The 16,022-nt window shown below is 40.1% G+C and overlaps 1 protein-coding gene across 2 annotated transcripts in view; it reads left to right on the top strand.

The window, feature by feature from the left end:
* Positions 1-1,534: 1,534 nt before the first annotated feature.
* Positions 1,535-16,022, top strand: part of LOC123984325 (thyroid adenoma-associated protein homolog) — a 184,538-nt gene continuing 170,050 nt past the window's right edge. The window contains exons 1-5 of one of the 2 annotated variants that reach the window (XM_046071145.1): positions 1,535-1,660; positions 2,133-2,255; positions 2,732-2,823; positions 8,408-8,497; positions 13,605-13,736. In XM_046071145.1, the coding sequence (XP_045927101.1) occupies positions 1,586-1,660; positions 2,133-2,255; positions 2,732-2,823; positions 8,408-8,497; positions 13,605-13,736 (512 nt within the window). In that variant the 5' untranslated portion in view covers positions 1,535-1,585. The remainder of the gene's footprint in view (positions 1,661-2,132; positions 2,256-2,731; positions 2,824-8,407; positions 8,498-13,604; positions 13,737-16,022) is intronic. The other variant, XM_046071146.1, reaches the window with a different exon arrangement.

The raw sequence follows: 16,022 nt of genomic DNA, 5'->3' as shown, positions 1-16,022 counted from the left end.
GTAACAATGTACTAACCTACCTTAACACTTGACTGACTCAGAGGAAGTGTGTAGGCAATCTGTGGCTGAATAACAGACTGATTACTAATATTAAAACTAGACATGACAGATTTCATCACAGTAATTTATGGAGTGGGGTTGCTCATTCTTGTGGTTGTGGGTATGAAACGCATGGCTGCGCCTGCTGACATCCCTTTGTTTATATATCAGACATGTGCGTTGGCTAAAAAATGTCTGAAATCTTTGAACTAGCTTAACCTTGAAGTTTTAAATTTCACTTTCATGGCAGTGTCCTCATGCTTATCCCGGGTAATTTATGGGATTTTATGGGAATTATCTGCTTGTTAAATGCTGTTAGCATTCCTGTTGCCTACCGGAAATGCTTCGAATTAAAAGATATGACAGCTAAAGTTGATGGTATAGTTAAGTGAGAGAAGAAAGGAAGAGTAGTAGGGCCGAGCCATTATACAAAAACAAATATGGATTACTTAAGATGAGGATGAATGGAGATGGAGAGACAGCGAAGAAAAGATGAAGGAGAAAGAGTGGAAGATGTCTGGGAGAGGCAAAATTCGACACCTTGGCAGAGCTCTGGGCTGCATTCCTTCACACAGAAAGAAAGAGTCAGATCCGGGAAGGCTGGCTCCTGCTTTCGTCTCATACTGGTCTGGACCGACCTGGGACAGACTTCATAGGAGCCCTCCTCTTCCTCTTTACCTTCCTCCATCCCAGCCCCCCAAGAGTTCATAAGATCCAGACAGTGCCTCCTCCTCATCTCCTCCCTACTTCCATCTCTCCATCCCTCCCAGGCCTAACTCTTAACCATAACCCAGGCCAGACACACAGCTGGCTCCCATCAGCTCTCACAGTGAGATAACTCCTGTCTCACACAGCAGCCAATTGCTGTCACCCCCTCTCTCCTACATTCCCATCTCCCACCCCTGCCACATACAAGTGATGTCATTCAGTGAAGTTATCAGTATAGGCAAACTTATGTAATCGTATAGCTGGGTCTTTATGTGATGACAGTGAATGAATAAAATACCGACTTGACAGAAGTTCATGTGGCTTGTTATGAATAAGTTGGCTCTATCTGTTAAATTGTATACCATACAGTATTTTGTAATGGCTGTTAACATAAGGTAGATGAAAGCTTTTAATGGCATCAGAGGGAGGTGCTTGAAAGTGACATCCGTTAGGCCCGAAGGCTAAAAATTAAAAAATGGGGCGGGGATAAATCTTGATTCACCCAAATGTCAACCTGAACTATCAACAGTGGAGTTGCATTGTGGGTAATGGAAGACGAATGCGTGGAATATCACACAATATATAATATAATAGATCAGACAATATCCTTGGTTCTGCTGCATCGATTTTGATTTTGGGTCTGACAGCGTTACAGTAGTATAGCAAAAAATGGTGGAGTACTCTCTTAACAAAACCAAAATCCGGTGAAGAAACAGAAATATAGTAGTGTCTCTGACATGCACATGTGTTGTAAACACTCACACTGACCTGTTTGTTTTCACTTCTGCAGGCTCTGCTCTCCTCTGAACCCAAGTCATCCAGTTGCAGCCTGTTGAAAATGACGATGAGAGAACTGATCGCTTTGGCCATGCCCTCTTCTAACAGGAACACTGACAGCTCCACTGTTCCTCAGGTATGATCACCCATCAGCTTCATGCATGAGTCCTATATCTAGTCAAACCTTACCTGGGATAGCTTCTTTCATGAGCACACTGCTTGACTTTCATCCCACTTTGACCTCGTAAAGTTTGCTTTACTTCTTCTGTAACCAAGCATTATGAAACACAGGTTAGACATTTCAAATGTTCAAGTGGGGTTTTCAAAACTGCAGGCAGTCAGTGTAGTATTGATCAATTGTGAAAATTTAACAAACTGCATCCTACCCATCATAATGGTGGAGGTTGGCACAGAGGTTAGTTAGTTAGGAAGTTAGTTTGGAACCGCAGCCAAATGGTGTTATATTTTGGCCGTTACTTGAAGATTGTCTACCAGCCTCACCAGGAGGTAAATCTTGTTGATGTTTTTGATGAATGAATAATGGTCTTTGTCATAGCGTGATTTGTAACGTGATGAATTCTTGATGTGGTCTGTTCACCTCGCCACAGGTCCATGCTCTGAACATCCTCAGGGCTCTGTACAGGGACACTCGTCTGGGGGAAAACATCATTCCCTTCGTCTCAGATGGAATGCAGGCGGCCGTGCTGGGCTTCACCTCTCCTGTTTGGGCAGTGAGTTTCGACTCCTATTCTACCTCTGTTGTAAATTAGATTAACACGCACCCCAACAACATTCCTGTTTTTCACTCCCAACACTTCTGGGGTGTGTTTCTAATATTTGGCCACCCCATTTATATCAGTGTGGGTAGACTAACTATTCAACGGCAGCACATAAACACCACTCTAAAACCGTTTCAACAAAAGCTGAACCTTACAGTCTTCATCAAGGAACTTACTGCAGGGACTGTATTTTTAGCTTGGTCTAACGAAGACACTGCCACTTTTGTGTGCATCTGATGCAGGGTGTGACATGATGACAAAGTAGTAAATATTTCTTGTCATACTGACGTTCATATCAGCTCTGTTACTTTTCCAGTGTCAAATGCATATACTCACTCTTTCTCTCTGTCTCTCTCTCTCTCTCTCTCTGTCTATCTGTCTCTCTCTTCTGTCCTCCTTCCCTCTGTTTTTGTTCTTTTGTTTCCCAGGTGAGGAACTCCTCCACTCTTCTCTTCAGCACTCTGATCACAAGGATCTTTGGAGTAAAGAAAGGGAAGGACGAGCACTCAAAAAAGAATAGGTCTGCTGCTTCTCCCTCTCTTAATAATGCTCTACCAGTTCATGTTTACTGCCATGTGCATCGGTGCAGAATGAGCTGCTAACATTTGCACGAGGGAAGTACTAAATCAGTGGTTATCAGTCATCTATGCGTAAAAATAAATTCCATTAGTCACAATTACTAGTACAAAAAAAGTTATCCGCAACAAGCAAATGTGGCCTTAAATACTGTATATTTCATACCACAAGACAAGGGGAATTCAGTCAGTTTGTTGAAGTAATTCCATTTAGTTTGCTGTGCAGTTTCACTTTTAGTTTATCCTTTTTCCCACATGTTTTAAGAACTAAATTATTTCAGACTCGAGCGAGACTGTCAAGCATAGAATATAATAAATTTATATTTTTGTAGGGCATCAGCAGTCAGCAAAGGAAGCAAACTCTTTAGAATAAACATTTAGAGTACTTAAACACAAGGTAAAAAGATTGACATGTGTATTAACAGTGGTTGTGTTACACCTCCAGGGGACACTGTTGTAACACCACTCTGACTGAACTGCAGGTTTCAAGCTACTCAAACCCAGTGCCGATTATTGCTTGTGGAGATGCAGGTCTCCATTGTTACATGTCTGGTCTTATGAGGGCCGGAAATGTTCACCGATGTCACATCTGTGAGCAATATGGTCGGAAATACAAAAATGTTTGTCTCACAATTTTGGAATGTTCTTGTCTTCCACTGGAAAAAATAGCTGAAACAGCATCTGGACTTTAGACCATGGGGCACTAAAGGTGTCTGTATTGACATCCAATATGATTATGATGATTGATTATGATGATATTAATGAAATGATCATCTCAAATGAGATGAAAGTTTTAATAAAAGGGCAGATTAATAATCATGTTTAAAGTGGATAAACAGATTCTCTGGTGTGTTGTTGGTGTGTGATAAACAGCCCTCTATTGGTAACACAGTTTTTTTATTTTGGGAAAAAACAACAATGCAGATGATGATTTCCTTAAAAATTTTCATGGTGAAAGTGTTCAGAAAATTAGAAACGTACACAACTTAAAGCCACAAACCTGTCTTGCAAATAATAATCTTGTTTGAGGTGTGCAAATGAGGAATCTGTTTTGAGGTTCAACTTTCTCAGTTTTAGTTGGAAGGGTCCGTTGTGAGTCCTGCTGTGCTGTCAAGGATTGTTTGAAAAATTATGGTTTGTTTTTGAGGTTTCTGGAAAAAGAGTGTTTAATTTATAACAGACTCCCAATGCCTTGTCAAAGAACCATCCAAGTAAGTTTGGAAACATTGATAGTGAAAATGATAGCAGACCTGAGTCAAATGTTTTCTCCACATACATTTTATGATTTGTTCTTTCCAACGTAGACTCAGGATGGGTGCAGTTGAGCACCAGATGCTACAACAGGTTTAGTATTTGATGCTTTAGTAGACACATTTCCCCCCCCAAAATGCATGTCTTATTTGCCGGCATTGTACAAAACAAATAAATAGGTTTGTTTCTAGACACACGAAATGTCTTTTCAACATGTTGTGACACAATGAAATCCATAGATAGTTAGAAAGATACATAGCAAGAAAAACAAACTTAAAAGAACTATCACCCAAATATGACCCAGCAAGTACAGAAAGCTGGACTCCATGGAATCTGACCTTTTAGTTTTTTTGACATGAACAATCACAGAGCACAGCATTGTGCTGTATGTTGTTCACGACCATCGTGCTAAATAATTGCTATGTAATTAAATAAAAGTTTTTAGCCATGCCAACGGCCTTTTTGCAGCTTTCAGATCAGTTAACTTTTCTATCAGTTCAAAATTTCAATTTGTCCAAACCTTTGGTATATGTAAATGCTCTGTATTTGTATAGCGCCTTTCTAGTCTTTGCTCAGTGCTTTTTACACTACATCGCATTCACCATTCACACACTGAGCCTAAGTGCTCAAACGCAAACTAACATTCACACACATACACTGGTAGAAAAGCCACAAGGAGCAATTCGGTGTTCAGTATCTTACCCAAGGACACTTCGACATGCAGCCTGGAATCTTTCGACCAATGGGCAACCATTATCAGTGCCTGACCCAACCACTGACATTAAACCGCTTCAGCTGTACTTTGTGTTTAGTGCTATTTAGTGAATGTTAGCTTGCTAACACACTAAACTAAGATGCTAAACATGGTAAACATTATATCCCCTGAACACCAGCATGTTAGCATGCTCACATTAGTATGCTGAGATGCCCTTCAACTCATGTGATGGATGGTAGAGATGGGAAAGATTTCCATGTTAATGTGCTATAAAGATGGTTTTATGATTATTGAGTTGTTGGTGTTAGGATTAAAATACTTTGCCTTGACAATATAACACCATATCCATTACATTTGAGATTAATTACACTGAATAACAGTCTTCAGCTGATGTGAGGCATCCATATTGCTTACATATTAGTAATTGCCAAGTCGGATGTATGGAATCTATCAAAAGAAATCACTTCCCAGACGTAATTACGACTTGCGTTAGCCTTGTCATGCTAAGCTAGTCTAACCATTTCCCAACTCCAGCTCTGTATTTTATGTTGACAAAAATGGTGAACATGACTAATTCCTCACTGAGCTGTTAGCATGGCTCCAGACTATAGACTTATTCTTGTTATACCTGTCAGCTCACTGCTATCTTGAAATGCAAATACGCAAAGTGGCCTTGTACACCTTGAAGCCATAATGTATAAAACTGTTATCTTACTGGCCGCTGTTAACAGTATTCGGTAGTATTTAGAGCATATTAAAACAAACTTGAGCAATAATGTGCTTGTACTGTTTGGCTGTAGGACAACATGATAGTTGTAGTGAGGTCTATATTGAGCTCAGAAGTGATTTGTTACCCCACAGATAATCCAGGGTAAAGTTTCACAGGGCTTTGGGCCCTGCTCCAGGAAGCTCTGTCTCTATTCTCTTTACTATATTTCTATTGACTGATGCACTGAAGGCCTCTGAATGCTCTAACCCAAGCCAAGGCTGCTCCTGTTTATCTTGTCTGCTCTCAGTTGTGGTGTTAGTCTGCTGACCCTCCCTTTGTATAATTTTCTCCCCCTCCTCTTGTCTGCTGCTTTCTTTCTTATTATTACTGTGTGGGGTGATTTTTTTTTTTTTTTTTTTTTTTTATATGCATGTGGGAGAGTTTGTGTGCTACGATTAATTTCAAATAGAAGAATTTATGTACATGTTGATCTTTTAATATTTTGTAGTTTAGCAATCATTATTTTTATGTTACACTAGTGCTATTGTAGCATGCCAGTAAATCTCATTGTATTGACCTGAAATTGGTACAGAACTGTGCGTGTATGAGCAGGAAAGCTGTAACTCATTTATAGTTGTGTCTTTAGGAGTTTGTCTTTTCCACAGTCTGTCTGGTCTCTCTTATTACCATGATTTTATGGTTGTGATCTCTGGGAGCAGAAAATGCATTGAGACAGCTTGTCCACTCTAATATTTGGCTGTGTATGTGTAAGGGCCTCTTGGTCCACTGAAGCTGGAGCATAAACACATTTCCCTCTCACACAAACCAGTTTATTTACGGCAGTGTGTGTATTTGTGTGTTTGGGAAGACTAAGCTTCTTGCTGTCTGTGGGAATTTCAGCTGTGTATTTTACATAGTTACTCGAATCCAGACTCATTGTTTGCTTGTGGATCATCGTTCCACTAAGCCCAGACACAGATTTCTCCCCTCCATGACCGCGCGGATTGATGTCGATCCGATAGCATTGCTGAGATAAATGCAACTGTAAACAAAGCTGACAGAGCGAAGATTTCTCTTTGCATTCCAACCAGGCCAGCTTTATCAAGCCTCCGTCAGCTTCTTTCTTTGCACTACACGCAAAAATGTCCATGTCAAGAATATTTAAGTGCTTAAAAAAAACAAGAAAGCTACACACTCAAAGCTCTTTTTAAACATTTATTTAAATTTATATAGATCAACATTTGTCAAACAGCCTTTTGTAGCCCTTCAGAATCTTTATAAGTTGAAATAAATACATGCTTTCCCTCTGTTTTGTCTTTTATAAGCAGCAAGACACCTCAGCAACCTATTATCAGTGGTGTATAAAATGTTTTAGTTAAGCAGTGCCAAAACAAAATATACTCCATTACAAAAAAGGTCATTAGAATGTTTGTACTGATACAGTGATGTCTAGGCAGCATTCTACTGTTACAGTTGGTCAAGGTGGAGTTTTAACTACTTTATATACAGTAAGCTAGTTTATTCCAGTTGTTCCCAACCTAGGGGCCGGGCCCATCTAAAGTTATCTCTAATCATTTGTGTTTCATTTGCCTCAAAGGTATTGTAGCTTTTATGAGTGTGCACACACAGCTGTGAGCCCCTAAACATGACCGGGCTTTCTCACTTACCCCTCCTCCTCCTCACCTCTCTCGTCCTTTGTGACCTTTACCCCTTTTACCCCATCTAATCTGCTTCGACACAACCTCTGACCTTTATTCTCCAGGCAGCCGATAGATAGACTCTCATTAGAGAGTGCAGAGGAGGGAGGGGAGAACACACACTCTTATATAATAAACTCAGCCCTGCATTTGCACACGCATAACGTGGACATCAAACCTTTAGGGACACTTTGAGATATTTATGTTTCTTAGATTGTTTTTGCATGTGTTTCCTTATGGAGTACATTCAGTTATCCTCACATTTGGTGTGTGTGTGTGTCAGGTCACAAGAGGTGAGGAGTGTGTCATATCCTGGTTGAAAGGGGTTTTAAAAGCTACACCGATGACTCACTTTCCTACCATGACAGTGCCTGCCTGCTGCTAACTTGAACCAGGTCCTGTGTGTGTGTGTGTGTGTGTGTGTGTGTTAGTCCAGAATCAGTGGCAGTCGTGACTGAAGCAGTATGCGATCTCTCCAGTCTTGTGATCATGTGCTTGGCAGACCAGACCTCTTCCCTTAAGGAGCGACTTGATTTAGACGGGCAGAGTTAAATAAAAACTTTATTGGCCCTGAGGCTGAATGGCGGTTGCAGCAGCAAGACCGCCGGTGTTAAATATAAAGTTTGTCATTTTATTGACACTTGTGTATGTGTGTGAGTGAGTACACACGTGACTGTAGCACATGGCGCAGTATGTGTGCGTACACACAAATGTAAGTGTTTGTTTCTTGCTGCAGCAGAGTAAGCAAACATAAAGGCTGGACTTGTTTTAGGTAGAGAGTATCTGGCACAAGGCCATCTCCTTATCAGAACTTCACAACATTTGATTAGAGCCACTCACACCGTGAATTCGCCTAGTTTGTGTCTTGCTGTTTCTTGTTATGTCACTCTTATGGAGGGAGAGGATTTGGAACATGGCGGTGGCTTTTTAGTGCAGCTAAGAATAAGAACCACTACTATAAACTACACAGCCCCCAAAGTTGCAAAACATCATGCTGTTTTATTTTGTGTGCATAAGATTTAAAAAAAACAGTGTTTTAGGACTTCAGAAACAGTCAGTTTGATAATCCTAATTTCTCTGGGTTTATGCCTATGTGCTCTTTTTATTTTTTAAAGTTCGTCCCCTTTCTGTTTCTCTTCTTCTGTCTGTCCCCTCAGGATGACGGGCCGAGAGTTTTTCACCCGTTTTCCAGCTCTCTATCCGTTCCTTCTGAACCAGCTGGAGGAGGCTGCAGCCACGGTGGAAAGGTGAGGTGCTCCTGCTTACTCCACACACATGCACGCTCCACATTCAGCCCTTGCCATGGCTTTTCACACTTCCTTGATCCCTTTTATAGGTTTAATTTTACTTCCGTTGAAGCCATACGAGGGAGCTTTTTTGTTTTCCTAAGCTGATTAAGCAGGGGTGCTTTGGTGTTGGGAGGCTTCCTGGAGTAACAAGGAGGATAAAGGGAAGTTAGTGACCCTCTTTGTCAGTCCTAAAACTATGGGGTTTTTTTAAGTGCTAACATGAACTATTTTTTACATAAGTTGCATTGCCCTAGATTGAGTTCTTGTGTGGGCCTTTTTTTTTTTAAAAGTATCACTTGCTCAGCTGACAGACTGTTTGCTCAAAGCACAAGGCTTTACAACCAAATAAAGTAAATGTCTTGTTGAGATTTAGTTTTGTTTTTTGCAATGGGGAGTTGAGTCCATTGAGGTTCATTGGCCTTATCTTTTTTTTTTGCTTGGCCCAAACTCCCTTTTTAAAAGCATTTGAGTTGTCCAACAGCTCCCCAGGCAGCCTTATCTTAATATGGCTCCAGTTAATTGAATGCTTTTTCAGACGGGCTCTTTCACAATTCCCCTCACTCCCTTCGACCCTTGTTAAAACATTTGCAAATTTCCCACGGAACCAGATCTCGGCTCTCTGACTTCTCACATCATTTCAGTGTATTGCGCCACCCAAACAGACCAACCACACCTCACTGTAGCAATACACAGCAGGACAGGAGGTAAGGGAGCTGTTGTTAGTTGCCTTAGAGAGTCTTGTGGAAATTACAGTAAAAGTGCATTTTCAAAATAGGTCAGAATAGAAATGAGATTTGGAACTATCAGGTCCAGTGTTAGTAAGTGATCAAAAAAACACAGGCAGACATACAGGTGTTTGGAAGTAGTATTTGAAGTGCAAAAATGCACATACGTGCACACAGAGAAAAAGCGAACAAAAGGAGATAGATAGCGTGTTTTGAGCCCTGTGCTTTTCCTCAGGCCAGCAGTCATTGCTGTAACATGTACAGAAGGCAAGAATGAAAAGTGTTGCCTATCTGCATGTTATCTTACAATCTGGATGATTTTAATAGCAGGCCATTATGCATCTAGTCTTGTGTGCCAGTTTTCATAATATTTTTTGGTCTAAAAAACAATACATAATTATCTTTGGATGGACTCTATTTCCACTCTGTTTATTGATTTTTCATTATATACATGCTATACCTACCCTCACCCCTTCCACTTCTGAACCAAGAGATGCATTAACACAGACATACGGATACAATACACACACAAAATACAGACTAATTGTGCATCATACTGCATGATGCATTTATGTAGTATACCCATACATACATGTACCTGTTCCTACCGATACGTGAAATAATGACACATCACATATCATATAAAGTGTGTCACACACAGATCTGCGCATGCACGTGCACACAGCCATACGCATAATCATATAGGTACAACAGATTGCTACAACAGAATTTACAGTGCCTGCAATGGCTAAGCATATCCTGGATCAGTGTGTGTTATTGAGCAACACCTTGGATCAGGGCACAGAACACGACGTATACGTCAGGACTGTTACTACTTCACAGTCTGTTGATAATGTTACTTCATTTTTTCTGAATGTTTCAAACAAAGACTCTGGCCATATCTGACACATAGTACCTTTTTAAATACACCGAATTTGATGAATATGCTGGAGCTCTTAGCAGCTAAGGAGGCTGACTTCTTAGTAAGAAAAGTATTCATGCATTTCGAATTCCTGATGTTATCTCAGTGTAGCAAACTTAACCAGGTTTATCTCAAACTATTTCAGATCAGTGCACACATATTAAACTTCTGTGCAGTGATTTGTTGCAGTATACACTATCTTATCTTCCACTGCCTTCACTTCCAAAGAAAACAGTTTTGATATCATATCCCAAGTACTTTTCTAAACAAAACTGCTGATTTATGTGTCTGAGAACTGACTAAATGGAAAGCTTCAGCTTTAGTTTACTGTAGAGCTTCTTTTGTGTCTCTGCTGCTGTGTCCGTTCCACTGCTTTCTAAATGAATAAAAATACCTAAGGTCAGTTTTCTGCTTCCACTCTTTAAAATATGTAAAACAAAAATAACCCCTTTTATCAAACAGTTGGGTACTGGAGATGATTGAGGAGTTTGGGGAGAGAGGACGGACATTCATGGAAGACCTCAACATGGAGTTAGAGAATGCCCTTAAATGCCACAGAGTCTTTTCTCTCTTTTTTTTTTTTGTCCTGTCAAATGTTCCTGCCTCCGGCTGTATCCCAACAAGGCCCAATATGTTTGCAATTCCTCTCCATCTGCCCCCTTCCTGTTTCTCTGACATCACATCCTGTCCCGTTGCGCTTCACTAAATTGTGACACTAACCACATTAGACCAGTTACTAATTGGGCTGCTATTCCATTTCCCATTCGGCCGATCTGTGGCAGTCCCAGTGGATGGTTCTGTGTGTGTTGTTGAATGAAGTAATGAAAAGCACAAGTTGTTTTCGCAGGGGGGGGGTCTGTTCTGTCTCTGTTCTATGAGATTGACTAATGACAGGGCCCAAAGGACATTTTGCTCTCCTGAGAGACACACACACACAAAAGCAGACCATACATTCTTATATACTTAACACAAAGCTCAACTGCAGATGCTCTCTACATTGCAAACACTGTTTTCCTGATGATATTCCCAAAGATATTGGTTTGATGTTATTTTAGGCATTCATTCATTCACACACGGCTAAAGTAACATTGCTTAAGTTCAAGTGGTTTTATTAACACCAAGGTAACGTAAACATCCTCCTACTCCAGCAAATATAATACACACTAAACCTTGGGGAAATTGATTTCTGCTTTAATATTCTTCCCTCAAAGCAGGACAAGAAGGAATAAAACTGTTCTGAAGGCAAAGCATGGCCCTTCACCATCACATTTTAGTAGTTTTCCTTGGTTTGTCACTTGTCTTGTCTGCTTCTCCATTGTCCTCCCTCCTTCCTTTACTGTGAGCGTGTCAGAGTGAAACTGTGAAACCGCTGGCAGAGAAAGACAGTTTCCATTCTGACTCAGATGGCTGTGATGAGATTTAGATAGAGGAGAAGGGAGGGAGGTGAAAAGCTCTGCTCAGGGACAGATGAGGAGATGACTGTGTTGGAGTGTGGGTGGTTTTAGAAATGCAGTGTGCATTAAGGATCTGGAGGAATTTAGGCCAGTTTTATTTTGGTTTGGAAGTTTTGTTATATGTGTCAGCCATTTTAATGTTTGATCCCGATTCCAACAATGGACAGCATACTAGAATTGCAACTGAATTATTTATTTCTCTAACACTGCTATAGCTACAGTATGTCAACAAAGATAACAAAATAAAGGATTTTTTTTTTTACATTATGGGAAATACACTCACATTCTTGCTCAGAGTTCGATGAGAAAATTAATTGCGCTAGAATTTAGTATGGTCACTGTGACTACACAAAACTCAAGAATTGACCACATTTCACAGCTGGTCGGATAATGACTCGACACTTTAGACTCAAAGGTCACAGTCATGGTGACTTTAACTCAGCATTTGAAGCTGTAATTATGACAACATGTAACACAGATGTTTAATGGGATACAACAATTAAGTGATGTTTTACACCAAATGTCAAAGGTCTTCTTCACTGAGACGACACAATGTTCTGGAAAAAGACTTTTTACCACTAGTCAACACCATAACTCAGGAGCAGAAGGGGAGAGTGTGACATATTTCACAGTTGGTCAGACACTGAATTGATGACCCTTTTGAGTCATTGTGACCTCAAAGTAGGATTTTATCCGTCATTTAAGATTTAATTAGTTGATTCCAGTTTTTACACACTGGAACAAAACAGTGAGTAAATGATAACAAAACAGTACAGGCTGTCCTCCATCTGGTCCATTCTGCCTTTCACTTAATGCCTCATTCTGAAATTTGAATCATCGTCATCATAATCACGTGACCACCAACAAAGTATTGCTAGCTAATTGTGATTCTGTGAACGAGTTTCACCTACAGGTTATAGAAAGGCTTTGCATCTAAAAATGCCAGGAGAAAACAAAAGCGCCACACTTTGTGTAGATATACTCTATAAGAATCCATCTTTACAAAGTAATCACGTGTCTAGCATCTATGATAATCCTTCATTACTCAGTTGAACAAACGGGTATTACTACATATATTGTGAGTCTGGACCGACATGGATGTAAACTGGAATTTGACATGTCGGCGGTAATTCTAGTTTCATTTGTGAATGGAATAAAAAAAACAAATAATATAACATGTTTGTTAGTGAGCTTTAGAGGTGCTGGTAGGTGTACTTTTGTTTACCTTTGAACAGACCCACGCTACTTCCAGTCTTTATGCTAAGCTTAGCTACTCACCTGCTTGCTCTATCTTCAGAGTTAGTATACAGACATGAGAGTAGTATCATTATTATCATCTAACTTTCAGCAAGAAAGCTAATAAATAAGTAGTTCACATAATATAAAAATATCCTTATTATTCAAATAATACATTTTAAAAATCCTTGTCTTTGACCCTTTTACACAAAGGTGACCTGCAAGTCAAAAATATATACTTGCATTACTAAAACCATGTATGATAACAACTGAGAAGGAATTCTCATACTACGTACATCTCTTCCCAGTTGTTTACAACAGCCCCTCACTAACGAAGTAAAGTTTACTGTATAGCCCAATATCACATACTGTACAGTGTCTTAATAGACTTTACAGGGCAGCATCAGCATAGGTTCCCATGACACTCCTTACAAACTGGCTTGTTTGAAACATACTGAACACTTAAAAAGCCAAGGAGACTAAGGAGATCCCATAGTCCGATACTGATGCAAGTCAATGAAACGGGTCAAAAAAAGTGCCAGTCAAGTCATATACAGTAACTCCACTTCCTACTTGACATATACAGCTGTCACTGATCTAAGGCCGCTCTGTTCGTTACACACTACTGTCACCTGCATATTTCAGGTGACATCAGTATTGCATTGTTCAAACCTGACTCTGTGTGTGTGTGTGTGTGTGTGTGTGTGTGTGTGTGTGCGCACATTTAGCGACAGTGGGCAGGTGAAGCTTCACCCCAGTCTGTTCTTGCTGCTGCTGGTGCTCAGTCGACTCTACCCTTCTCCCATGGATGGATCGTCTTCACCTCTGGGACTCGCTCCTTTCATGCCCTTCATCATTAGGTGGGTGTCAGTGCCACACAAACACAAGCATACACATATTCATGTACAATATGTACAATGAATTTTTAGCTGTATTGCCTTCATGTCTTAAAGAAAAATCCATTTAATCACAATGTTTTCGCTTTCATGTGGAAATGATAAAATCCAGGTGGAATAATAATATATTAAGAATATATAACATTGATGTAGTTTAAACTGTATATCTACAAAATGGCCCTTGTGTTGAGATTGTTTTGTCCCCATCACGTTTTATAGTATCAGAATGAGTACCCTATGATATCATTGTTTGCAGTGTATTTTCCTGTATAAAAATGGAAGATTATTTCTCTGCTGTTCTTGTGATGTTTGCTTAGAAATACATTATTGTAACGTTCTTATTATGGCCTTCAACGAGAATTTCAGCTCCTTGCTGAGCCTTAAAAGAATCCCAGTAGAGCTGCTCAATGACCAGCGGTACAAAATGTGAATGGGCGTAATGCTGTCCCTCTCTTCAGCTCCTCCCTTGTTTCATCACAATGAATGTGAATGAGTTTTCAGTCCCATTGAATGCTTATATTAAAAAAATAAACCTTAGCATGGGGAATGTTCTGTCAAATCCAAGAAGGTCACCCACCTGTTCTCTTAGCCATGATACGCCTCCTCCTAAACGTTTCTCTGAACCAGTAGTCATTCTAAGTATAGAACAACCACCAAGACAAAACACCTGCAGTCTAAACACTGAAACACTGTGTGTGTGTGTGTGTGTGGTCTTTTGTTTTTTGTTTGCACAGGTGCTTCTGCATCTTTTAAATGAACTTGTTTGTGTTTTTTACATTGCACTCCCTGAAAATCCAGTTCACTTAACACCACACTGGAAAATTGATTTAAAAAAAAAAAAAAAGTCCTTAGAGTCCGTGTGACGTTGTCTGATTTGTGTTTCTGCACACTTAAGATCAAACACCTGTCTAGTCTGGGTTCAATCAATCAATGATTCATTGAATCTAGTGTATTTTTCACATGTTCATGTCTGCAGCGGGTCTCTGTGTTGTTGCCTGTACTGTCTTGTGTGGCAGTGGTTGATTAGATTGTGACTGCTTTTATCTGAATTCCGCTCAGTGTTTACTAGGGAGTAAACCTTACAGGCGAGTGGGAAACTGCGGTTACAGCCTTCGTTTTATACATTCCTGAGATGGAAAAAGCTACAAATATTATTGGAACACGTTCATCTACTGCACCTGCAAATAAAAGTGAAGCCTCTTACACACACACATTTGTGTTACTGTTCTGACCCTCATTGACTCAATACATTCCCTATCCACAAACCTTTACTTAAACCTAAGTCCTAACACTTCAACTGCCCCTTTACAAAGTGAGGTCTAAAGACACCTGAGACATGAGACACACACAGTAAGAGAGATTGAAATAGCAATAAAGGTATTTCTGAGTTACTGTTTGTACTGTGCTATTAAAAGAAATCTGGATACCCTATATAGTGTATATATAGTTCAGATCACTTTTGCAAAGTGTTTTGCAAATGTGTATAAAATAAAACCATGAGAGTCTGGATGGTCGCACAGCAAACACTTTTGGAGTGTTGATGTGGATGTTTTGTGGATAGAAGGCTGGCAATGGCGAGGTAACGTGATCTTCCTCACATGCTACGCTCTCCCAGTGCAACTCGCACTCTCAGGGGAACAGAACCGGGCGTCGACTCAGTGTGTACCAGAGAAGACACAGTCTACGACAAATGTGTCAGATCATGTGTTCAGACAAGCTTTTACATGGCAAAATTTAAAAGCTTTCATGAATGGATTGTTAGGTGTGCAGGAATTATTTCCACTTTTGATTCCCTTTATTGTTTGTAATGTTACTGAGTATGTTGTAAAGTGTGCTGTTTAGTTCCTATGCAGTGTGTAAATTGCCTTAAGATAGTTTATTGAGCTAAAAGCATTAGTTTTTGTCACAGAAGAGGGTGGAGAGGAAGTATTGGGGGGGGGGGGGAACCTTGAGGTCGGAATGCTCTACTGACGGTTTAGATAACAGCACTTGAGTGTGAGTATTTGTTCACCCATGTGTCTATTGCTTTACGTGTGTTGGTAAATGTTGGTAGAACATGGGGGAGATATCAGTTTGGGGATTTGGTTGTTGTTGCTCTATTACAGCTGACTCAACCTAGATTGCTGATCCCTGTCTGTTAGCTAACTGTTTAATATCCACAGAATCATTGTTTCTCAAGATGTTTTTATCCACTCTAGCAGCCCGTTGTTCTGTCCACCACTTTGAGGTTGACATTTGTAGTTTCCCCCC

Source organism: Micropterus dolomieu, linkage group LG15 (assembly GCF_021292245.1).
Source record: "Micropterus dolomieu isolate WLL.071019.BEF.003 ecotype Adirondacks linkage group LG15, ASM2129224v1, whole genome shotgun sequence".
Taxonomy (NCBI): Eukaryota; Metazoa; Chordata; class Actinopteri; order Centrarchiformes; family Centrarchidae; genus Micropterus; species Micropterus dolomieu.
Note: the sequence above shows the minus strand (reverse complement) of the source record. Positions and strands in the feature narration are given on the sequence as shown.